The sequence below is a fragment of the Phyllobates terribilis genome, unplaced genomic scaffold, assembly GCF_046119375.1.
Source record: "Phyllobates terribilis strain yellow unplaced genomic scaffold, ASM4611937v1 Scaffold_119__1_contigs__length_5224398, whole genome shotgun sequence".
NCBI lineage: Eukaryota > Metazoa > Chordata > Amphibia > Anura > Dendrobatidae > Phyllobates > Phyllobates terribilis.
Window position 1 is genome coordinate 3,118,233 of NW_027362879.1, and position 26,831 is coordinate 3,145,063.

General features: G+C 47.4%; 2 protein-coding genes across 2 annotated transcripts in view; both read left to right on the top strand.

Moving 5' to 3' along the window:
- LOC141201554 (uncharacterized) overlaps window positions 1-25,286 on the top strand; it is a 28,127-nt gene extending 2,841 nt beyond the window's left edge. The window contains exons 3-7 of the mRNA XM_073663550.1: window positions 7,411-7,518; window positions 7,602-7,725; window positions 7,809-7,906; window positions 8,108-8,198; window positions 23,449-25,286. Coding sequence (XP_073519651.1) covers window positions 7,411-7,518; window positions 7,602-7,725; window positions 7,809-7,906; window positions 8,108-8,198; window positions 23,449-24,725 — 1,698 coding nt within the window. The 3' untranslated portion in view covers window positions 24,726-25,286. The remainder of the gene's footprint in view (window positions 1-7,410; window positions 7,519-7,601; window positions 7,726-7,808; window positions 7,907-8,107; window positions 8,199-23,448) is intronic.
- The window catches only part of LOC141201572 (uncharacterized), a 935,513-nt gene that overhangs the window by 24,852 nt on the left and 883,830 nt on the right, over window positions 1-26,831 (top strand). The gene's annotated exons all lie outside the window — the stretch shown is intronic.

Here is a 26,831-nt window from a genome sequence, read left to right on the forward strand (position 1 = left end):
CTTTAAGAGTGGTCTTGGCCAGTTTTGGATTGCATCTACTTTACTGATCTGGGGTTTGATCTCGCCTCTACCTACTACATATCCTAGTTATTCGGCCTCTTTATTTCCCATGGCAAAATGTTTTCAGATTTATAGAAAACCCTGCCTTCCTGAGAGGATCAAACACCGACTGGACCTTTTGCAGGTGACATCTCCAATCTGGGCTGAAGATTACAATATATAAAGTATGATGCAGTGTAATTCTTATGGATTGCGAGGATCCAGTCCATGGCACTCTGGAAGGTGGCCAGGGCTCCCTTTTGACAAAACAGCATCCGGACATATTGGAAACATCCGTTGGGCATAGAGAAGGCAGTCTTCTCCTTGGCTTCTTGTGACATGGGGATTTGCCAATATTTCTTAGTTAAATCCAAGGTGGTTATGTGGCGCCCCTGAGAGTTCAGTCGCGACAGGGGTACTGCACTTCATGGAACGAGGTGTGGTATCTCCTCTCCGAGGTAAGGATGGAGCACCACACAGGGCCCCACCACACATCCAACACTACACACTCCCATTCTGAAGGGGGTTTAGAGCACAATGTGCTACCCCAGTCCTGAATGGAGGAGTAAGGGGGGGACCAAAAGTAGGGGGAACCTTGTAGTGAGTAGGGTGGAGGAAGCACTTTACGGTTACACTAATACATCCATATAAATATGGATGCCATCTTTAATACCGGGTTTTTTGTCGCAGTTCCCTGGAGGTGACAGTTAGTACAAGCTGCATCTGCCTCAGGAGGCTGTGATTCCCGGTCTCAGGCCTTGAGATTGGGGGCTGGGGCAGAGTTGAGTTACAGCTGGCTGTGTCCTATGTTTTAGTCCACACCAGAAGGCCTAGGAGGGGAGCAGAGGAGAAGAGCTCCACAGGCGAAAGGATCTCAGGGGATGTGGACGGAGCAGAGTCGCCACCTGCTACCCTTATTCTGGCCCCGCCAGAGAGACTCCTGCCGCAAGAGGGGGTACCGGTCCCCGATTATCTGACTTTGTACTCCAGGTCTCTGTCAGAAAAGTCCGGAGGCTGAAGTGGTTCCCAGGGGGAATATGGATGGAGCGGAGTCGCCACCTGTATCCCCTTAATCTGCGTCTATCCAGAGGGACCCCAGCCTTACGCCACGTTTACACACCAGTCACCAATAAGGGACCTAGGCGGTCCGGGGGCTACAAGCCACCTTCAGCGGACATTGCGGTACCCGTACGGGACTTAGTAGGGGCACGAGGCGGTTCTAGTACAGCAAGTGAGAGGAACACACTGGTGGAGGGGTTTTGTCTGGTGCATCCGAGCTACCCGGAGTGAGCTGAACCCCATCCTGGTGGCCGCAGCGCGCCGTGAGGAACAAAGAGAAGCTTTGTGGCTGAAAACAAGTCTACCGTGAGTAAAACCTGGATGACTTCATACACCGCCTCTTCTCTCTCATTTCTGCGCGGCACCGCACCCACCATTCCTCTGCACTGCACTTCTTCTACTCTGCCCTGAGGCCTGGCTCCACCTGCGGGGAGCTATTCCATCCCAAGCTGCTAGAACACCGGCCTCAGAGGACTGGCGCAGCGCTGGTGGTCCTCAGCAGAAACCACAGGTGGCGTAGCCGACAAATAACCACTCATCCACTACCCCATATTTTTAATGTGTGCGCCCTGGCCACGGACTGGGCCAAGGCCATCACTGCATCCCCCTCTACCACCGGCCCGCAGTCCGAGTACACCTTTCCCACGGAGGGCTAACGCTACCTGAGTAGTAGTGGGTCACAAAGTTATATACTTTGCCAGCCCACGTCTCGCGATCAGGTCATCTACACACGGCATCTGATATGCGTTGAACTTGGACTTCATTCAGCTTCCTATAATCGTTACAGAACCTCCATTCGCCATCAGGTTTTGGAACCAGGACAATAGGGCTACACCACCCTCTCTGATTCCTCAAATACTCAGAGATTCCTTGGAGAATAGCTCTCGCCAGGCCTCAGGAATTAGATAGGGCTTCAAGTTCACCCGCACATGGGATTCCATCAGAACCTCATGTTCTATGACCTTTGTACAAAATAGCAAATCTAAGAACAGGTCCCTGTTCTGCTGCAACAACTCCCGCACTGCTATTTTTGAGCCTTCAACTGCATCTTTGCTATTATGACTCTTTCAACATCTGCTTCAGGCTTGTCCAGAAAACACGAAGTTTCAACTGGCTCCCTATCTTGCCACATATGTACACTTGGTACAGTTTTAGTCTTCTAGGTTATTATTATTAATTAATATAGCGCCATTAATTCCATGGCGCTTTACATGTGAAAAAGGGGTATACATAGCAGACAAGAAGTACAATAGTTTAAACAAAAACAAGTCACCGACTGGCACAGGAGGCGAGAGGACCCTGCCCGTGAGGGCTCACAGTGTAGAAGGGGGGTGAGGATACCGTAGGTGAGGGTACAGCTGGTCATGCAGTGAGGGTTACTGCAGTTTGTAGGCTTATCGGAAGAGGTCGGTCTTCAGGTTCCTTTTGAAGGTTTCCACAGTAGGCGAGAGTCTGACGTGTTGGAGTAGAGAGTTCCAGAGTAGGGGGGATGCATGGGAGAAATCTTGTATGCAATTGTGGGAAGAGGAGAAAGGAGCAGAGTAGAGAAGGTGGTCCTGTGAGGATCGGAGGTTGCATGCAAGTAGGTACCGGGAGACTAGGTCATAGATATATGGAGGAGACAGGCTATGGATGGTTTTGTATGCCAAGGTTAGGGTATTGAACTTTAGTCTCTGGGCAATGGGGAGCCAGTGCAGGGATTGGCAGCGGGAAGAGACAGGAGAATATCGGGGGGACAGGTGCATTAGTTGGGCAGCAGAGTTTAGGATAGATTGCAGGGGTGCGAGAGTGTTAGAAGAGAGACCACAGAGCAGGAGGTTGCAGTAGTCGAGGAGAGAGATGATGAGGGCACGCACTAGTGTTTTTGCAGATTCATGGTTGAGGAATGTGCGGATCCGGGAAATATTTTTGAATTGGAGTCGGCATGAAGTGGAAAGGCCTTGGATATGAGGTGACATCCAGGCCACTAGAACTTCCGCACAACCACTTATCCACTTTTATCCACATCCAAATGGTCAAGACATGTAAATGGACCATGTCCATCATCCTTCGTCTACATGGTCAGGGTACCAACAATTGCTCCACTATTTCCTCTCTGACCTTAATAACGCTGTACAATATCTCCCCACTCAACATAAAATAGGGAAACCTGGTGTCAGCCCGTGGCTCTTGCGCTATACTGTTTAGGACAGCATCCTCGTGAAAGCAATTGACGTCAACTTTCTTTCCAGGGATCAGCTGGAGAGGAAATGTGTACCTCACTAGGGTCAACAAACTTTCTAAGACTAGCAGTCCAGTCACTTGCCGACAATTCCCCATTACAGGACAAGCTTGTGGCCCCTTATTGCGTGGAAAGATCGCACTGCAAACTGGATACACATAGTATGAACAGTGGCAACCCAGGCTACAGTCCATCTGCTTGGAAGTCAGGGGACAATGGGGTGCTATATGGCCTGGGCCGTGATATTTCCAGCATATATTGCCAGCTGGAACCTTTGGTATAACCTCCCCTGAGCCTTTTGATCTTGGACGACCCACCCCTTTTTGGGGGTCCCCAAGGAACCATCGACCACGTGATATCTTTCGAACAGTCTGACCAGGTCATCTGTATTCCGGGGATCCCCCTGGGCAACCCAAGTCTGTATTGGCCTCGGAAAGGAGTGCACAAACCGGTACATTACCACTCGCAATACCATCTGCACAGGGGTAGAGGTCTCTGCCTGCAACCATTTTTGAATGTGGTTCAGCAAATCAAACATTTGGTAGGGAGGGGGTTTGTCACAGTGATATGCCAAGCGGTGGACACGTTGTACCCTGACAGTCATTGTCACTCCTAAGCGCATCTTTTAAGGCTAAGTCAGAGTAGGCCTTCTGGAGCTCCCCCGTTAAGTATGGCATCAGCACATTGCCCTGGTGAGAGTTTCTCCCTCTCGTCGAATCTTTCAAAAATGGCCTCTGTGTCGTCACCCTTGGTCATTTTTTGCAGGGCTCTCCTTACTGCCTTCTGGATGGAGACATCATCAGCTGACCTTGGAGTCGAATCTACCACCATGCCACGAACCTCTGTTGCATAAGCAGCTTATTTGTCTTCTGTTGCGCCAGCTGTTGTCGGTACTGCTGCTACAGCTGGGCTTGTACCAGGTGTTTCACTAGGTTCTCCATGCTATCTGATGTTATTTGCTGGCTTATGGCCGCCTTCGTCCAGGGCATGCAGTACCTCTGTAGCAGTCACACGTGTTCCCTGGGAACTCTGCCCGTATTTCTAACACCCATTGTGGGAATGCTACTCACTTGGGTGCGTGGTGAGGTAACACGGGAACTGTTTCCATTTATATGTCCTTGCTGGGTTATTGGTTCTTCATAAACCACATCACAAGCAAAGGAAAATAAACGGCATTCAATGGAGGCAAAACAAAGTAAACAGTTCTAACAAGGGCACTTTAGAGACAGTCTAGGGGTCTCAAACACGCGGCCCGATGCGGCCCCTCCGGCTGCTTCTTGCGGCCCGCAGGCACATAGACCCCATAATGATCGCGGCTCTCTCCAGCAGCCGCCGATATCAGTGCTGTAGTACAGTGTATTGCGGCGCAGAGACCGTCTCTCTGCACAGCAATATCAGTGCCAGCCACCGGCCTGACCTCTGCGTCCCAGCGCGGCGGCGTATGACATCACTGCCATGTACAGATGTCAGCTGCTGGCCTCTGATAGGTTGGCGGCTGGCACTGGTATTGCTGTGCAGAGAGCCGGTCTCTGCGCGGCAATACACTGCAATACAGCGCTGATATCGGCGGCTGCTGGAGAAAGCCGCGATCGTTACGGGGTCTGTGCCTGCGGGCCACAGGTGCAGAAAGGACGCCGAGGGAACGGAGGACAGGTGAGAATATATATATTTTTTTTTCTCTGTCATGTGAAATACAGCACAGGGGACCTGTGCTCAGTATATGGAGGGGGGCACCGTGTGCAGTATGGGGGGACGGGGACCCTGAGCGCAGTATGGGGGGACGAGGACCCTGAGCGCAGTATGGGGGGACGGGGACCATGAGCGCAGTATGTGGGGGGACCCTGAGTGCAGTATGGGGGGACGGGGACCATGAGCGCTCTATGGCGGGGGACGGGGACCCTGAGCGCAGTATGGGGGGGACTGGGATCCTGAGCGCTGTATGGGGTGGGCTGGGACCCTGAGCGCTGTATGGGGGGAGGGGGACCCTGAGTGCAATATGGGGGGACGGGGACCCTGTGCGCAGTATGGGGGGGGGGGCGGCCCTGTGCACAGTATGGGGGGGACACCTGGATGGGGGACATGTCTGCAACATGGGGACCTGTATGGGGGACATGTCTGCAACATAAGGACCAGGATGGGGGACCATGTCTGTAATATGGGGGACCATGTCTGCAATATGGGGTACCTGGATGGGGGATCATGTCTGCAATATGGGGGGACCTGGATGGGGGACCATGTCTGCAATATGAAGGCCATGTCTGCGATATGGGGGACCTGGATGGGAGACCATGTCTGCAATATGGGGACCATGTCTGCAATATGAAGGCCATGTCTGCAATAAGGGGGACCTGGATGGGGGACCATGTCTGCAATATGGGGGACCATGTCGGCAATATGGGGGACCATGTCTGCAATATGGAGGACCTGGATGGAAGACCATGTCTGTTGGATGGGGGACCATGTCTGCAATATGAAGGCCACGTCTGCAATATGGGGGACCTGGATGGGGGACCATGTCTGCAATATGGGGGACCATGTCGGCAATATGGAGGACCTGGATGGGAGACCATGTCTGCTGGATGGGGACCTGGATGGGGGACCATGTCTGCAATATGGGGGACCTGGAGGGGAGACCATGTCTGCAATATGGCGGACCTGGAGGGGAGACCATGTCTGCAATATGGGGGACCTGGAGGGGAGACCATGTCTGCAAGATGAGGACCAGTTCAAAAGGTGTATAGAAAATAAAATGGTATCACTAAAAATGTCACTTTGTCATGCAAATAATGCGGCCCCCCAAATTAAATGTTTTTCCATGTGCGGCCCATATGCCCAGCTGAGTTTGAGACCCCTGGTCTAGGACAACCACCTCTGTGATATATACCTCCCATCAACTGTGTGTCCGAAAGCCACCTTACATCATCTTAGACCGAACAAGGAGTTAATGGCTGAAATACATACACACATGTATACAGCCATAGTGAGGTAAGTGAAGGTGCATAGAAACTGACAGCTTCATACACTCCCATCATCATTCATCTTAGTGACACAGAACTCGCTCTATTCAGATGGTGCAGATAGATAACTCGGGATACTCCTCTCCGTACACCTCGTACACACGCGGCTCCGCTCCGTACACCTCGTACACACGCGGCTCCGCTCTGTACACCTCGTACACACACGGCTCTGCTCCGTACACCTCGTACACACGCGGCTCCGCTCCCTACACCTCGTACACACGCGGCTCTGCTCCGTACACCTCGTACACACGCGGCTCTGCTCCGTACACCTCGTACACACGCGGCTCTGCTCCGTACACCTCGTACACACGCGGCTCTGCTCCGTACACCTCGTACACACGCGGCTCTGCTCCGTACACCTCGTACACGCGCGGCTCTGCTCCGTACACCTCGTACACGCGCGGCTCCGCTCCGTACACCTCGTACACACGCGGCTCCGCTCCGTACACCTCGTACACGCGCGGCTCTGCTCCGTACACCTCGTACACGCCCGGCTCTGCTCCGTACACCTCGTACACACGCGGCTCTGCTACATCCACACTGTAAACCCCTCCTGACCCCACACATAAACTTCAGCTCATCCAGCACCATGACAACCAGCACAGCAGAGTCCTGCATCCACTGAGGCCCCTGATCATGTGACCCCTGACTCCTCCCCTCCTGTGACCTCATCACAGCTCCTGGGCGCACCGAGCAGCCATCTTCCTTCCATTTAGGATCCTGTAGATTCAGTCGTTCTCATCATTATCTTCCATCTTCTAGAAAATTTACCTTAAACCTTAGTGGATGGAGAAGGAGAAGGAGAAGAAGAAGATGGCCGAGAGGATATTCCACCTCACCCTAGAGATCCTCTTCCGGCTTACTGGAGAGGTGAGAGATTCTGATGACGTCACATTCCATCATTCTTATCTATGGGAATAACAGATGGACAGAACTGGAGAGGTGAGTACTCTGGAAATGTCTGTAGTGAGATTTATTAATGTGTCTCTCCATAACCAGGATTACATAGTAGTGAAGAAGACCTCTAGTGAGCGCTGTCAGGTCCCTGTGTCTGAGGGATGTGGAAGACCCCTGAACCCAATCACAGAGCCTCCACCTCACCCCCTGATACATGAGGACATCAATGAGCAGAAGATCCCAGAACTCACCTACAAGATGATTGAGCTGCTGACTGGAGAGGTAACACTGCTGTGAATGCTGGGACATTATACAGTAACGCTATGAAGGGATAGGGGCGATGACTGTATCATTGTATGTGTCAGGTTCCTATAAGATGTCAGGATGTCGCTGTCTATTTCTCCATGGAGGAGTGGGAGTATTTAGAAGGACACAAAGATCTGTACAAGGACATCATGATGGAGGTTCCCCAGCCCCTCACATCACCAGGTAATAGACAGGACTGAATACACACGGCCTATAATTATCTGTATGTAAAGAATGAATTCAGTCCTTGTATGTGTTTCCTCCAGATCTATCCAGTAAGAGGACAACACCAGAGAGATGTCCCCGTCCTCTTCTTCCACAGGACTGTAAACAAGAAGACCCCAATGTTCCTCAGGATCATCAGGTAGATGGAGAGAAGGTGTCATGAGATCTCCCCTATGATGTGTAGACGGCTGTGAAGGTCTTGTGTTCAGTCTTGTTTTATCCACCAGTATTATATGTTTTATACTTGTGTAATGAGAACGGTGGAGATGGCAGGATTAGAGCTGATCATAGATGGGACTTCTCCATCATCTGTCTGTGACTTTTACAATATTTGTTTCAGGGTGAAGATCTGACCCATATTAATACTACAGAGACATATGTGAGGGGTGATGAGTGGTGTAAAGATGAGATTCCTACATATGACTACCCAGGTGAGTAGTAACCACTAAATGCAGAGAAGTCTCAGATTAAAAAAAAAATGTATTACATGTAATAATCTGTGTCCTGTCCGGATTTGTAATCTCTCTATTAATTGTTTATTAACCCCTTACTGACAATGTCAGTAATAGTACGTCCCTGTGCCCTGGGCCTTTTGGCTAACACCCGGTAATATGTGCCAGGAGCGATCCCACAGTGGCACATTAATCCCCAAAATGCTGCGATCGAAGTCGATTGCAGCATTCCGGGAGCAAGGGGACGTAACCCCTCTTACCTTGTATCCGGGATCCCGCGCTGTGTCTGCTGGGTCTGGTAGTTGCCATGATGACCTGATGTCGTCATGACGACATCCGGGTCACCAGGCATCAGCAAGTTAGTTAGATCGTTCTCAGTGCACGTTCTAACTAACTTGTGCCAGTGCAGGACTGACAGCCTGCATAGCACAGAGATGCTCCTGCATCTCTATGCTATGCAAGTGATCAGGCTGCAAAAAGTGAAAGTCCCATAGTGGGACAAAGGGTAAAAGTAATTAAAAAAGTGCCAGAAAGTGGGGAAAAATAAAATTAAAAATTGTAAAAATATATAAAAAAAAAATAAAAATAATGAAAAAATAAAAATATACTGCACTCATAAATAAATATTATTATAAAAAAACCACCACATTAAAAGTACACACATTTGGTATCGCCACATCCGGAACGACCTGACCTATAAAACGGTCCCACTAGTTAACCCTTATAGTGAACACGGTAAAAAAATAAAAAACGAAGAAAAAAATGATGCTTCATCATCATACCGCCAAACAAAAAATGAAATAAAACGCGATAAAAAAGACGAATGTTATTAAAAATAGTACCGCTGAAAACGTCATCTTGTCCTGCAAAAAACAAGCCGCCATACAGCTCCATCAGCCGAAAAATAAAAGTTATAGCCCTCAGAATAAAGCGATACAAAAAATATTTTTTTCTATAAAATAGTTTTTATTGTATAAAAGCCCCAAACCATAAAAAACAATATAAATGTGGTACCGCTGTAAACGTACTAACCCGAAGAATAAATTTTACCACACGTGGAATGGCATAAAAAAAACAAAAAAACAAAAAGCAATTCCTGAATTGTTGGTTTTTGTTTATTCTGCCTCCCAAAAATCAGAATAGAAAGTGATCAGAAAATGTCATGTGCCCGAAAACGGAACCAAGAAAAGCGTCAACTTGTGCCGCAAAAAAACAAGCCCTTACATGACTCTTCAGCCGAAATATGGAAAAAATATTTTTCTGCCCTTTAGGGTGTGACAGCTGCCAAATATAGAAACTCGATATGAATCTGGTATCGCTGTAATCGCACCGACCTGAAGAATAAAGTTGTCTAATCACTTATACCGCACGAGGAACGGTGAAAAAAATAAACTCTAGAGTTAGGGTTGTGCTAGGGTTAAGGTTGTGCTAGGTTTAGGGTTGTACTAGGTTTAGGGTTGTGCTAGGGTTAGGGTTGTGCTAGGGTTAGGGTTGTGCTAGGGTTAAGGTTGTGCTAGGGTTAGGGTTGTGCTAGGGTTAGGGTTGTGCTAGGGTTAGGGTTGGGTTAGGGTTGTGCTAGGGTTAGGTTTGTGTTATGGTTAGGGTTGTGCTTGGACTGTGCTAGGCTTAGGGTTAGGGTTGTGTTAGGGTTGGGTAGGGTTGTGTTGGGGTTATGATTTTTTTAAAAATAAAGAAAAAAATGATGACTAGTGTTGAGCACAAGTGCTCGCTACTTGAGTTTTCATCGGGTGCTCGAGTATACACCGAGTAAAGCGGGTGCTCTGGTGACATGCTCGAGTTTCTGCCCCATATGCTTCGCGGCCAAAAAAAACTTGCGGGGATTGCCTGCCATGCACGAGCGATCCCCACATGTTTTTTTGGGTGTCTTAACAACAACCGTGAAACATGCGGGGCCTTGCACATGTTACTCGAGCACCCGCGATACATGGTGCATACCCGAGTACCCGATGCAAACTCAAGTAGCGAGCACTTGCACTCAAGACTAATGACAACTTATTCAATATGATGACCTAATGTTATCAAATTCTGTGTCGTACGTCTGGGCTCAAAATGTTCACCATACCCCTTGATAAAATCCTTAAGAGGTCTAGTTTTCAAAATGGGGTCACTTGGGGGGTTTCCACTATATAGGCGCATCAGGGGTTCCCCAAACACTACATGGCGTCCCCTCTTGATTCTAGCCAATTTTGAGTTCAAAAAGTCACACAGTGCTCCTCTCCTTCTGAACCATGCCGTGCGCCCAGTGTACTTTCCCCATATATGTGGTATCTGCGTACTCAGAAGAAATTGCATAACAGTTTTGGGGGTCAATTTTCTCCTCTTACCCCTGTGAAAATAAAAAAATTGGGGCTAAAAGATAATTTTTGCGGAAAAAGTTATTTTTTTTTTTATTTTCATGGCTCTACGTTATAAACTTCTGTGAAGCACCTGGGGGTTCAGAGTGCTCAGCACACATCTAGAGAGGTTCCTTGAGGGGTCTAGTTTCGAAAATAGGGTCCGTTGTGGGCAGTTTCCACTGTTTCGGCACTTCAGGGACTCTCCAAACGCGACATGGCATCTGATAATTATTTAAGCAAATTTTACATTCAAGAAGTCAAATGGCGCATCTTCCCTTCTTAAAACTGCAGTGCGCCCAAACAGTGGATTTCCCCCACATATGTGGTATCGGCGTGCTCAGGAAAAATTGCACAACAAATTTTGCGGTCAATTTTTTCCAGTCAACCCTTGCGAAAATAAATAAATTTGGGTCTAAATTAACATTTTTGTGTAAAAAAAGTTAAATGTTCATTGTTTTCTTCCACATTCCAAAAATTCCTGTGAAGCACCTGAAGGGTTAATAAACTTTTTGAATGTGGTTTTGAGCACCTTGAGGGGAACAGTTTTTAGAATGGTGTCACTTTTAGGTATTTTCTGTCATAAAGACCCCTCAAAATCACTTCAAATGTGATGTGGTCCCTAAAAAAAAAATGGTTTTGTAAATTTTGTTGGAAAAATGAGAAATCGCTGGTCAACTATTAACCCTTATAACTTCCTAACAAAAAAAAAAATTTGGTTCCAAAATTGTGCTGATGTAAAGTAGACATGTGGTAAATATTATTTATTAACTATTTTGTGTAAAATATTTCTCTGATTTAAGGGCATGAAAATTCAAATTTAGAAAATTGCGAAATTTTCAAAATTTTCTGACAAATTTTCAGATTTTTTTTTCACAAATAAACGCAAGTGATATCGAATAAATGTTGCCACTATCATGAAGTACAATATGTCATGAAAAAACAGTCTTGGTATCAGTGGGATTCGCTGAAGAGTCCCAGAGTTATTACCTCATAAAGTGACACTGGGTCAGAACTGTAAAAATTTGCCTGTCATTAACGTGCAAACAGCCTTCGGGGGTAAAGGGGTTAAAGAATACTGCCACTTAAATGACTTTTATGTTACACCGACATGGATACTATTCTTGTGGCAAGTGCTGCAGGTCAAAAATATCTGGAATGAGTTGGTCAACTTAAAGCGCACCTGTCAGCAGGATTGTGCTCAGTAAAATACATACACTGTCTGGTGGGTGACATTACACTGGTTAATACGATACCTTGGTTGATGAAATCTTGTGGTTCTTGTGTAATCTTTACTTTCAGTTTGGAGATAATGATATGCTTCGGGGCGGCCTGTAAGAGGCGCTCTATCTGGTGCGCTGCTTACATATTCATCTGTATGCTCTTATGGCAGCTCACTGTGCCTTCACTGACCTGCCTCCTATTTTACCTAGGCCCGCACTACTAGATGTGACGCGCCCCCTGGGCCGTGGGGTACACGGTGCCGGGCCGGTCGTTGCTAGGGGAGATGTCACAGTGGCGGTGACCCGGTCCGTGACCCAGGGCGGTTAATCAAAAGGGGAATATTTACAGGGAATATTTACAGGGGATTTATAGTTCTTAGATACAGTTTGTGACGCCACCTGTGGTATGCGGCTAAAGGGAGCCGCCGCTGCGGAGCAGGTCCTCTGGAGGTGTTGGTAATGCAGCAGAGTTGGTTCAGCTCTCCACAGGTAGAGCTTAGCTCCAGGGCAGTGTAGATGTTGCTGTTATGGTGTAGTGCAGAGGATGGCGCAGATAATGATCACAGAGACAGTAAGGTGCAGTCCTCAGGGTTTACTCACTGTTTCTTAGACTTCCAGTTACCAGTACTAAAGTAACTTCCCACGGCGTTCTGTGCTTACTCAGGGAGGGGTTCAGCAAGCTCCCAGGTCTCTCCGGAGTACGTAACGGGACCCCCTTCTGTGTGTTCCCTCTGGCCGTCTCCCTGCACCTCACACCCAGTGTCTCAGGCCAGTGGCCGTGGACCTTGCCGGGCGATGTCTTCTCTGTCCCCTGGGTCCTCTATGGCCACCTTTCTGGTGATTAGATGTGGCTTGTGGCTACAGTACCTGAAATACTGCAGCCTCCGGTTTCCTAGTTGAGGCTTAAAGAACTCTGCTAGTTTAGGGACCGGTCCTCTCTGTGCGACCTGACCCCTCCACCTCCTGGCAGATTCGGGCGTACGGGTGGCCTCCAGCACTACCCGTACCCCTGGGGTCCATTCCACATTCCTTTCCTGCTCCTCTCTCTCTCTCTCCAGCCTTGTGCTTCTCTGGCTAGGCCCTCCTCCAGAGCAGAGCTTCTACAGAGCTCCTGCTCCTCTCACTGTCCTCCTCTGACTGACCTGATCTCTTCAAGATGGTTTCTCTCTATATACTATCCCTAACAAGTGCTCCCCTGAACTTCTTCCTCCACCTACACCCACTACATGGTTCCCCCTCACTTTGGTTCCCCCCACTCCAGCCACGGACAGGGCTCAGCAGGAAGCGACGCATCATGCACCTCCTGCCGGTCTGGAGTAGTGTAGTGTTGGATGGAGGTGTTAGGGTCCTGGGCAGTACTCCTTCCTTACCTGAGCGTGAGATACCACACCTCTGGGTGAGATGCAGTACCCCTGTGGCGACTGAACCCGCAGGGGCGCCACAGATGCATTATGTAAAATAAAATATAATTGATGAATTATATAAAATGAATTTTATCGATCACCCATGACAGCACCACAAGAGGGGATTCGTCCTCCAAGGACAGGATACCCACAGGCTTAAAAGGGCAGCACCTCTCCCACAGATCAGTTGTTTTCCTGTCCTTGATGAGTGAACCTTTGTACCGGAAGATCATTTCCCAGGCCCAGACGGACGGTTCAGGCAGCGGTATTTTCCCTGCCTTGGCCAGTCCAGGGTCCCTAGAAGCACCACAGTGGGTCCAGGAGGACTTTCACGGTTGTGTGCGGGCGCAGGTGAGCAGCATCCTGGGCGAGGATAGCGTGGCTCATCGGGTGTTGGCACGTGCCTGGAAGCGAGATACAGGGCAGCTGCATGTGCATTGCTTCCTTGGAATTCACGCCAGCTGGCGTTTTCCGGTCTGAAGGCGCGCCTCTCTGATGCGAAGAAGGCATGTTCGATGCCAGGATGCGCCTGAACAGCATTTTAGCAGCGGCCAGGGCATGACCAGATTGCACAACTGGGGCATGCCTGGATGAAGCGTGAGCCGCTTGACCGGAAGTGTGTGGGAACCGGGGGTTCCGGAAGGGTCTGGAGAGGTGGGGAATAGCGTTTCTCCGGCATCTAAATGACGGCAGGAGCATGGATCGGTGCTTCCTTGCTCATTGTTCCCTCCAGAATAACGGATATCACTGAGCAGCAGCAGCCTGATAAGAAGCCCCAGAAGCAGGCGGAGCAGCGTCGACCCCGTAGCAGTAGTTTTGGTGGCAGTGTCTGTGAGAGACAGAGGTCTGCAGGCAGTGGCGAATCCAGACAGAGGAGCTCCAGGAAAGTAGACACGTTTTCGGCCTCTAAAGATGGTCTTTTGGCTGAGGTGGGTTCCCCTCTAAATCTCGTACTATATGATTGCCTCACACTGGTAAGTGATCTTTGTGAAAGCTCACTCAGTGATGTAGCCTTTCCCTTTTTTGTCAGTTATTGCCAGGGAAAGAAGTGTACAGCAAAGTCTAAGCACAAGGAGTGTGCACTTTGCAGAAATCTACTGCCTGACTCCAACCAAAAAAAAACTTTGCCAGTATTGTATAGAGCAGACAGTAGCGGAGGAGACCACTAACTCTGCCACCGATTTAAGATCAATTATCATGGCGGAAGTCCCTTAAATCCCTTTCCCAGGAAGAGGTTCATAGAGGTAAGAAGAGTAAAAGGGCTAGCCAGTGGTCCCGGGGTTGCATGTGTCTAGCTTTTCAAATAATGATGACGAATCCTCCTCAGACGGTAATGCTGGCCATCTTTGTTTTCCTATAGATGAGATGGACAAACTCGTAAAGGCAGTTTGGACCACAATGGGGATAGTCGAGTCCAAACTCGAGAAATCAGTTCAGGACATTATGTTTGGAGGCTTGGAACAAAAAAAGCATAGGTCATTTCCTATGAATGAAAAAATAATTTAGAGGGAATGGAAAAGAGAGGCTCCCTTTCCCCATCAATTAAGAGGAGATATCTGTCACGCTGTCTCTGCGTACAGGAGGTCTGGGGCCTAAACTGAAACTAAGCTGGGGCCCTGACTAATCCCTCTACCTGGAGGTACTGTTAAAGGTACAGAGGTCCAGGCCGCCAGCGTAACCCCTACCTCCTGAGGATCCCTGCACCTCAGTAATCTAGTCCTGAGAAGGACCCCGATCACAACAATAGGGAACAGGAAATAATATGCCAACACTCAGTACTTAGACGAACGAGACAGTACAAGGGTTAAAACAAAAACCACCTTGCATACAAAAACTACACCACAACAACAGAGGGAACACCAACGGGAAAGGAGATAAATGATAAAGCGAGGAAGGGAAAAACCACACCAAATACACTTAGCTCAGAACTCCAAAATACCACGATCCGCTCTGTTTGTCTGTATGAAATGCTTTCACCGACACTTCCCTAACAGACCGGCAGGCATTTGAAGGAGTCCCACTACTGCAGAATTGATTGCAGCTGGGCGAGGCTGGACCTCGTCTAGCACAGAGAGAGAGAGTTAACTCCCTCACTGCCGAAAAACACAAAACACCAAAAACTCAGCTGCGAGAAGTCAGGCTGTGTAATCGTGATGATCTTCGTGGCGACACACCCGTGACAGTACCCCCCCTTCTACGAGGGGCCTCCGGACCCTCAGGGCCAGGTTTATCCGGGTGAGTCGTGTGGAAGGCCCGAACTAATCGGTCTGCGTTAATATCCGACGCAGGAACCCACATCCTCTCCTCAGGACCATACCCCTTCCAATGAACCAGGTACTGAAGGGACCGGCGATTAAAGCGTGAATCGATGACCTTTGATACCTGGAACTCCAAGTTACCATTGACCACCACTGGAGGGGGAGGTAAAGGTGACGGTATCACCGGCGCCACATACCTCTTAAGCAACGATCTGTGGAACACATTGTGAATTTTAAACGTAGGGGGGAGGTCAAGATGGAATGCCACTGGATTAATTATAGAACTGATCCTGTATGGCCCGATGAACCTGGGACCCAGTTTCCAGGAGGAAACCTTAAGTTTTATATACCTGGTAGACAACCATACCCGATCGTTCACACTTAGGTCCGGACCAGACACTCTCCTCCTATCAGCCATACGTTTGTATCGGTTCCCCATAGTATTCAGATTCTTCAGCACCCCTCTCCATACTGAAGTGAGTGATGAGGAAAATCGTTCCTCCTCAGGAACCCCCGAAGAGCCCCCCTACTGAAAGTACAAAACTGGGGGTGAAAACCATATGCCCCAAAAAACGGGGACTTACCAGTGGACTCGCTCCGCCTATTATTAAGAGCAAACTCTGCCAGAGGTAAGAAAGAAGCCCAGTCCTCCTGGTTCTCTGACACAAAACACTGGAGATATGTCTCCAAACTCTGGTTCAGACGTTCCGTCTACCATTGGTCTGAGGATGAAAAGCCGATGAGAACGATAAATGCATCCCCCGCCGAGTACAAAATGCCTTCCAGAACTTGGACACAAACTGAGACCCCCGATCCGACACCACACCGTGAAGCCTCACAATCTCCCCAATGAACACCTGCGCAAGAGTTTTAGCATTTGGAAGAGCAGGAAGAGCGATAAAATGTGCCATCTTGCTGAACCTGTCTACTACAACGAGAATGACCGTTTTACCCGAAGACGGCAGGAGGTCCGTAATAAAGTCCATAGACAGATGAGTCCAAGGACGCTCCGGGATCTTCAAAGGTAAGATGGCCCCAGACGGACGGGTATGTGGGGTCTTAGAGCACGCACAAACCCCACAGGACGCAACAAAATTTACCACCTCTATATGTAAGTTAGGCCACCAAAACCGACGCGAGAGTAGATCCACAGTTGCTTTACTCCCTGGGTGTCTTGCCAAAGCTGAGTTATGGTGTGCCTCGATCACCTTTTGTCGTAACTGATCTGGAACAAACAGTCTCCCTGGAGGTCCAACAGGGGCATCCCCCTGAGCCTCCAATACCTCCTCCTCAAGCTCAGAGCATACTACCGACACCACCACCCCCTCTTGAAGGATAGGAACCGGGTCATCCGTATTCCCGGCCCCAGGGAAACTACGAGATAAGGCATCCGCCTTCACATTTTTTGACCCAGGACGATATGTAACGACAAAATTAAACCTGGTAAAAAACAACGACCACCTGGCTTGTCTGGGATTCAGACGTTTTGCGGACTCCAGATATAGCAGGTTCTTGTGATCGGTGATGACGGTGACCGGATGGACTGCCCCCTCCAAAAAATGGCGCCACTCCTCAAAAGCTAGCTTAATGGCCAAGAGTTCCCTATTGCCGACATCGTAATTCCTCTCAGCGGACGACAATTTTTTAGAGAAAAAGGCGCACGGATGCCACTTACCAGGGGACGAACCTTGTGACAATACTGCTCCCACCCCTACCTCGGAAGCGTCTACCTCTACAATGAATGGCTGTGACGCATCAGGTTGAATGATTATGGGTGCCGAGGCAAAACTTTTTTCAAGGAGGAGAAAGCTTGACAAGCCTTGTCAGACCACCTAGAAAAATCCGTCCCCTTTTTTGTCATGTCTATGAGAGGTTTAACCATGGACGAGAAATTACGAATGAACTTCCGGTAATAATTAGCAAACCCCAGGAAACGTTGTAGTGCCTTAAGATTCTATGGCAGATCCCACTCAAGAACTGCCCGCACTTTCCCAGGGTCCATACGAAAACCGGACGCTGAAACCAGGAAGCCTGGAGTTCCTGTACGGCGAACACACACTTTTCCCATTTGGCATACAGTTTATTATCCCGCAAGATCTGTAACACCTGCCTAACGTGCTCCTGATGAGACACCAGATCCGGCGAGTAAATTAAGATATCATCCAGATATATGACAACAAACTGTCCCACCAGGCGGCGAAAAATGTCATTAACAAAGTGTTGGAACACCGCCGGGGCATTAGTCAGACCGAATGGCATGACAAGGTTCTCATAATGCCCCTCCGGAGTGTTAAACGCCGTCTTCCACTCATCCCCCTCCTTCATCCTAATCAGATTGTACGCCCCCCGAGATCCAACTTAGAGAACCATTTGGCGCCCACGATCTGATTAAAGAGATCGGGAATAAGTGGGAGCAAATACGGATCTCGGACCTTAATCCGATTAAGTTCACCGAAATCCAGGCAAGGGCGTAGGCCTCCATCTTTCTTCTTCACAAAGAAGAACCCCGCGGCCACCGGGGAAGATGAAGGTCTAATATGCCCCTTAGCCAGACTTTCAGAAATATAATCCTTCATGGCCTGCCTCTCAGGACCAGAAAGGTTATACAACCTAGCTTTAGGTAACTTGGCCTCAGGGAGCAGTTTTACAGAACAGTCATACTCGCGATGAGGAGGTAGTTCCTGACACCCTTTCTCCGAGAGTACATCCTCAAAGTCCGCCAGAAATGGAGGTAAGACCCTAGGAGTAACCGCACCGATGACCGTATTCATGCAGTTTTTATTACAGAATTTACTCCATTGGCTTATCTCTCTGGATTGCCAATTAATAACCGGGTTATGCATAATTAACCAAGGAAGGCCCAACACTATAGGAGTGGAAAGACCCTCCAATACGTAGCAAGACAACAGTTCTTTATGTATAGCCCCCACTTGAAGTTTTACGTTATGCACAGATTGCAAAAAACTTCCCTGACCGAGGGGCCTGGCATCAATCGAGAATATGGGGATGGGTTTAGCCAATTCACTCAATCACATACCTTGAACCCGGGCAAACCGAGCGTCCACCAGATTAGCCCCGGCACCACTATCCAGAAGAACAGATATCCTCTCAGTTCTCGTACCCACCACCACCTCCGCCGGTACGAGAAACTGAGATGAACCTAGGGACGAAATACCTACTCCCAGATTGCCGTCCACCACACAACCTGGGATCAACAGTTTTCCGACGACTCTTCACTCTGCAAGGGACGGGATGGACACTCCCCAATAAAATGTCCCTTTCTCCCGCAGAAGAAACACCTTCCTGTCTTATGGCGCACCACCGGTCCCCTCCCCCGAAATGATGTCCCTCCTAATTGCATAGGCTCCTCTGGACTGACCAGGGAACCCTCCATATAAGGAACACCTGTAGAAGGTGGAGTCATCACAGAGGGTGGAGTTACCCCGCACCTCTCCCGAAGCCGTCTGTCAATGCGAATAGCAAGGGCCATAACGGCTTCCAGTGACGCGGGAGGGTCATACTGTGCCAAAACATGCTTTAATTTGTCGGATAAACCTTGACAAAACTGGCTCCTAAGAGCCGGGTCATTCCACTGGGTGTCCGTGGCCCACCTACGGAACTCCGAACAGAATTCCTCCGTCGGACGATCTCCCTGCTGGATCCTACGTAACTTAGATTCAGCAAGGGAGATCCGATCCGGGTCATCATATACGAGACCCAGAGCTGCAAAAAACCTATCCACTGACTGGAGAGCCGGGGAGCCCGGGGGAAGAGAGAATGCCCAAGATTGTGGGTCCCTTGTAGGAGCGAGATGACAATTCCCACCCTTTGTTCTTCACTCCCCGATGACCGAGGCCGCAGCCGAAAGTACAACTTGCATGCCTCCCGGAAAACAAAAAAACTTGTCCCGCCCCCCAGTGAACCTGTCAGGGAGAGCTACTTTAGGTTCTGGTCCTGCTTGCTCTTGGGGATACAAAACCTTGGACCTAACGTCCGCCAGCTCCATGGACAAACTCTGCAACTGCCGAGCTAGACCGGCTACTGGATCCATGGTAGCTGGAGAGCATCTTAGTGGGTCGGTGAAAATGTCACGCTGTCTCTGCGTACAGGAGGTCCTGAGAAGGACCCCGATCACAACAATAGGGAACAGGAAATAATATGCCAACACTCAGTACTTAGATGAACGAGACAGTACAAGGGTTAAACCAAAAACCACCTTGTATACAAAAACTACACCACAACAACAGAGGGAACACCAACGGGAAAGGAGATAAATGATAAAGCGAGGAAGGGAAAAACCACACCAAATACACTTAGCTCAGAACTCCAAAATACCACGATCCGCTCTGTTTGTCTGTATGAAATGCTTTCACCGACACTACCCTAACAGACCGGCAGGCATTTGAAGGAGTCCCACTACTGCAGCATTGATTGCAGCTGGGCGAGGCTGGACCTTGTCTAGCACAGAGAGAGAGAGTTAACTCTCTCACTGCCGAAAAACACAAAACACCAAAAACTCAGCTGCGAGAAGTCAGGCTGTGTAATCGTGACGATCTTCGTGGCGACACACCCGTGACAATATCCCTTGGATGAGCCTTCCTTGTCAAACAGGGACAAAGCCCCAAAACTGGATGCGGCCATAGTAAAGGCGGCTTAGATGTACATTGGAGATGTTGACTGGTGCTCTAGAGCCAACAATGGCTGTTACATGTACAGCCAGATCCTTAATCATCTGGTTGGATCATCTGGAAACCCAGTTAAAAGACACAATGTCAAGACTATGTCAAGACACAATATCTTGGCCACTGTCCCACTTATGCGAGGGGCTGCAGCTTTTCTATCTTCGCTTCGGCTGATTCAAGTTTGTTTAGCGGCAAGGTCAGCAGACATTTCAAACACTTATGGTTAAAATGTTGGCCAGGGAAACTCCAGGCTAGAATGAGACTGTGTGCCATTCCGTGTGAGGGGGAACACCTGTTTGGCCCAGCTTTGGAAAAGGCTTGCAATGCTAAAAAGGGATATCCTAACTTGTCCATCCCAGCCTGCAAGCGATCCTTCCGGAAAAGAAGGTTGAATTGAAGGAAGACCTCCACAGATCAAGACAAATGGAAAGATCAAAGAAGAAAAGGTAGCAGCTTCATGTTCGGAACCTCTTCCCAGGATTCCAAAAAAGTCAGTGATTTCCAGCCCAGGTGGGGGGAGACTTTCGTCCTTCTTCCCGGCCTGGGAAAAAATATCGGGAAACAGTTGGATTCTCGGCCTGATAAAATCCGGTCTAGAAATGGAGTTCCGCTCAATCCCGCATGGAAGATTCGTGGTAATTCCCTCTAGGTCTTTGTCAGCAGGGCAACGGGCCCAGAGGCCAAAGTCTCAGCTGGTGCAGAAGGCTGTCCTATTAGAAGTTTCAGTGTCAGAAAGAGGGAAGGGATTTTAATCCCCTCTCTTTCTAATCAAGAAACCAAACTGCTCTTTCAGGATGATAATACATTTGAAGGGCTTTATTAAATTCCTGAGAATCCTTTCATTCAAAATGGAATATGTAAAATCTGCAATAAAGTTACTCTTCCCAGAAGAGGTGATGGCCCGTCTCCGGGAGAAGAATGTATTGATTATCCTGTATTTGTATAATTTTCTGGTTGTAGGCAATTCGACCTGGCATTGCACTAGTCAGTTACAGGAAGTGATATCCACCTAAGAATGTTTAGGTTGGCTATTGAACCTTAAAAAGTCAAAGATAGAGCCCCTAAAAATACAGTAATATTTGGGGCTACTGCTGGACTCAGAGGTGCAGAAGTATCATTTCCCAGGCGATAAAAAAGAAAAGATCCGAGGCCAGATGTTAAGGGCCCTGAAATTCCCCATCCTGTCCCTTAGAAGCGCTATGTCCCTTCTAGGTTTCTAACTTTGTGCCTTCCGGCAGTCTTGTGAGCCCAGTTCCATACTAGAGCCTTGCAGTAGGATGTGTTAAGAAATTACATTTCCTTTAGAGGACACCTGGAAGGAAGGTTGATGCTATCCCCAATGTCAATGCAGTCCCTTCTTTGGTGGCTGAGTGTCACTAATCTGTCCAGGTGGGCTCCGTAGTAGACGTAGTAAACCAGGGCTTTTGGACGGGGACAAGAGAGTTTTTTGTTCCTCAAACTTGAAGGAATTACTTGCAGTTGAGTTGGCAGTAAGAAGACTCCTATGAAGACTACCATCATGTCAGGGGCTTTTCATGGTTGAGGACAATGTCTGTCACTGACTTGTGGGTCCTCCCGCAGATTCCAAATCTCCTTTCTGGGGCTAATTCACCATCCACAAGTAGCCAATCTTCATTTGATGGCATGGCCTCACCTTTGAAAGAAGGGTGCTCCAGGCTGTGGTCCCTCCCTAAATTCTTAATTTTCTCTATAATTCTGTCATGGTGCCGTCATGGGTGAGTCTTATGATTTTTTTCAGAACCCATGACAGCACCCTTATAATCCCTCCTGTCACGTGTGTGTGAGCACTTCTTTCACTAGTGTTATAAGTTCACCGTTTTAGTTGTGATTTGTGGTGCGGGTAAGATTTGTGTTTTGGCAACAACCAATGGAGGTCCTATCACGCGCTGTAATCCAACTGATGCGGAGGAGAGGTGCCAACCTTTTAAGCCTGTAGGTTTCCTGTCCTTGAAGGGCGGATCCCCTCTCTCAGGGTGCGGTCATAATCCTGTTATCAGTAAGACTTTATAATGAAAAATCTGAGAACAAAAATTGAAATGCTGGGTGAAATTTTGTGGTTCCGCACTGTATTATCTCAATAATTAATTATATTATTCTGTAAATAAAGTCTAAAAAAAGTGTTAAACAATGCAAGAAAAAAATCCCCAAATGGCCAATGCTGCCAATAAAAAAATAGCTTAATTTGAAAGAAGAAAAACAAACCTGGCATATTTGGTATCACCATTTTCATAACAAGTTGTATGTATAAAACTATTTCAATATTTATGTAGCACGATGAACAGAATTAAAAAAAAAAGAGAAACTGTCTGAATTGCAGCTTTTACTTATTCTGCATAATAAAAAAAAAAATCAAAAAGTGACCAAAACACAAAAAAAAACACCATTAAAAACCACAGCTCGTTATGCAAAAATAATTCCCCATATACAAGTAATAGATCACGTAGGCAGAGGCCTGTCAATCTAAGACAGCGGGCAGAGAGAAGCCGCCGGGAACCCGCCTGTCCGACTAGTCTATTAAAGTATGAATTTCTCTAAAACGCCGCAGAATTTCAGAATGAAACGCACCTGGCTGACATCATACAGTCATACAGTCAGTGTCTTCTGTACACAGTCCGCGCATTGGGAGCCACTGGGGACCAACATGGCAGCCACGGGGGACTTTACCAGACCCACAGCTGCAATAATAACTCATGGGGGGAAGCAATGTGTACCTAACTATTTAAATGCCACTCAGCCACTACTGCTAAAGGCAGATGGTGGCTGTGTAACAAAATTCCTACTCCGCCTCGACTGAATGACATAATTTTAGATTGTCATTGCACATAAATTAATAAATTCAGGCTTGCATCTGGTTTAATGTCAGGCCTTTACTGTTCATTACCATACTGCTCCACCGCGCTGCCCTGCTCCACCGCGCTGCCCTGCCCCACCGTGCTGCCCTGCTCCATCGCGCTGCCCTGCTCCATCGCGCTGCCCTGCTCCACCGCGCTGCCCTGCTCCACCGCGCTTCCCTGCTCCACCACGCTGCCCTGCTCCACCACGCTGCCCTGCTCTGCTAAAGTGCATTTAAGGATCAACACTGAAATCAGAAAACTGCTGAAAAACTGTGTAGTGTCTTAATATCAGTATCTTGCTCTATCGATAGATTGAGATCTATTTTGGCATCACACTTTTAGTTGGTTAATAACTGAATTTTGCTATTTCATATAGAAATCCTAATAAATATAACATTAACAATATAAATATACAGTTACATTATTACAAATATGTTTGTTTTATTCTTGGCAGATGCCTTTACCATGAACTCAGAAAGACATATGATATCCTCAGATTTGAAAGCAGATGATCATGGTATCACACCAGATACATATGAAGAGCATGCCATTGCTTCAGATATAACATCAGCCCTTCACAGAAAAGATCTATTTTATGGTCAAGTGGTCCTATCTTCTGATTCATTACAGAATGTTGAGCACAGAAAGGGAGCTAAGGAGCGGAGAGCTCACTCAGGGGTGAAGCCATTATCATGTTCAGAATGTTGTAAACATTTTAATCGTAAATCAGATCTTGTTATACATCAGAGAATTCACACAGGGGAGAAGCCATATTCATGTTCAGAATGTGGGAAATGTTTTACAGACAAATCAAATCTTCTCAAACATCAGAGAACCCACACCGGGGAGAAGCCTTTTTCATGTTCAGAATGTGGGAAATGTTTTATTCGGAAAGAGTATCTTGATAACCACCAGAAAACCCACAAAGGGAAGGAGCCTTTTTCATGTTCAGAATGTGGGAAATGTTTTATTCGGAAAGAGCACCTTGATAACCACCAGAAAACCCACACAGGGGAGAAGCCTTTTTTATGTTCAGAATGTGGGAAATGTTTTATTCGGAAAGCGGATCTTGATCGACACCAGAGAACCCACACAGAGAAGCCTTTTTCATGTTCAGAATGTGGGAAATGTTTTTATCAGAGATCAAATCTTATTGAGCATGTGAAAACTCACACAGGGGAGAAGCCATATTCATGTTCAGAATGTGGGAAATGTTTTATGCGGAAAGCGCATCTTAATAACCACCAGAAAACCCATACAGAGGAGAAGCCTTTTTCATGTTCAGAATGTGGGAAATGTTTTATTCAGAAAGCGGATCTTGATCGACACCAGAGAACCCACACAGAGGAGAAGCGTTTTTCATGTTCAGAATGTGGGAAATGTTTTTATCAGAGAACAAATCTTATTGAGCATGTGAAAACTCACACAGGGGAGAAGCCATATTCATGTTCAGAATGTGGGAAATGTTTTATGCGGAAAGCGCATCTTAATAACCACCAGAAAACCCACACAGGGGAGAAGCCTTTTTCATGTTCAGAATGTGGGAAATGTTTTACAGACAAATCAAATCTTCTCAAACATCAGAGAACCCACACCGGGGAGAAGCCTTTTTCATGTTCAGAATGTGGGAAATGTTTTATTCGGAAAGAGTATCTTGATAGCCACCAGAAAGCCCACACAGGGAAGAAGCCTTTTTCATGTTCAGAATGTGGGAAATGTAGGTGTAATTAATACAGGTTATGAATGCAGTGTAGGAGGGCTTCTTAAAGAAAAACCAGCAGAATTCTTTCTAGTTGGTGGGTGATCAAATACTTATATCATGCAATAAAATGCAAATTAATTATGCAAAAATCATACAATGGGATTTTCTGTTTTTTATTTTTAGATTCTGTCTCTACCATTTTATGAGCTGCCTTGAATAATAACCAAGCTTATTCTATGGAAAAGTCTTATTTGTACAAGTACCCTGTGCATTGTAAAGTGCTGCCAAATATAAAAGTAATTATTATACATATAGTTGCAATAAAAATTATTCAACTTCCTTTCCAAATTCCTTTTATTTCCAAACCCGTTTTGCTGTTTGCAATAAACTAATGAAACAAGAACAATATAAAAAGCTCAACACAACTAATATAACATGTGGTTTCTCTAAATTCACCACAAAATTGCACATTTAATGACTCCTGCCATCCAAGAATGATTCCATCCCTTCATGAGCTGCATCTTGAGTACTTAGTAGAACCCTTTCCCTGCTACATTCAGAAACCCTGCTAACCTCATTAATATTCCTTGCATGCCTTCTGTCTCTTTCAATTGTGCCCTTTGAAATGTGCAGTCAGCATGTAATAAACTCTCCTACATCCATGACTTTTTCCTCTCAATTCCCTTAACCTTCTTGTTCTCACTGAAACATGGATTCAGTAGTCAGATACCACCGCCGCTGCTGCTCTCTCTCATATGGTGGCCTACACTTCTCTCATACCCCGAGAACTAACAACAGATCAGGCGGAGGTGTTGGTCTGCTCCTTTCAACAAAATGCACTTTTTCCCCCAGTACCCCTCCCTTATCTTCCCTTCTTTTTGAGGTCCAGACTGTCAGACTCTACCGGCCTTTCTCCCTGTGACTGGCATGTATGTATCACCCTCCGGGCACCTCCCATCAGTTTCTGGATCACTTTTCCACTTGGCTTCCAAATTTTCTATCTTGTGACATCCCCACTCTCATCGTGGGGGACTTTAACATCCCAATTGGCGATCCCCTTTCCCCATCTTTCGCTCATCTTTTATCGCTAACCTTTTACTTCGGCCTTTCACAACTTACTAATTCTCCTACACATGAAGACGGGAACACACTGGACCTGATCTTCTCCCGGCTATGCTCAGTACATGACTTTATTAACTCTCCTCTTCCGCTCTCTAACCACAACCTTCTTTCATTATCTGTCAAGAACTGTAACCCCACTCATGACACCCCCACTTTCCACACTTATAGAAATATATGCGCCATTAACACCCAGAGATTTATGAAAACGTTGCAATCATCATTTGCCCCAATCTCCTCCCTCTCATGTCCTGACCCTGCACTGAAGCACTATAACGAAATATTGTAATGCGCCCTGGATGAAGCCGCACCTCCTACACTTAGAACAACTCGGCATAGATGGCAACAACCCTGGCACACGCCGCAAACACGTTTTCTCTAGCGGTGCTCCAGGTGCGCTGAACGGCTGTGTTGAAAATCTAACCTGGCCGAAGATTTCATCCATTATGAATTTATGCTTAAAACATATAACTCCGCCCTTCACCTCTCCAAACAAACCAACTTTAACAACTTCATCATCTTATTGTCCAATAATCCTGAACACCTCTATGACACTTTTCATTCTCTCCTTAATCAAACAGCACAGGCCTCGACCACCGACCTCAGCGCTGAAAATCTGGCCAATTATTTCAAAGAAAAATTTGACCATATCCGATAGGAAATTTTCTCCCAATCCCCAAATGTTATGCATGCTCCTCCCTCCAACATTGGTTCAAAGTCAGAAAATGAGCAAGATGCAGTCACGGAAGAAGTGACCAGGCTCCTTGTATCTTCTGGCCCTACCACCTGCACCAGTGACCCTATTCCCTCACATCTTCTTCAGTCCCTTTCTCCAGCTGTCACCACTCACCTACCTAAAATATTCAACCTCTCCCTCTCATCTGGTATTTTTCCCCTCCTCTTTTAAACACGCCAGCATACAGTACAGACCAAAAGTTTGGACACACCATCTCATTTAAAGATTTTTCTCTATTTTCATGACCATGAAAAATGTACATTCACACTGAAGGCATCAA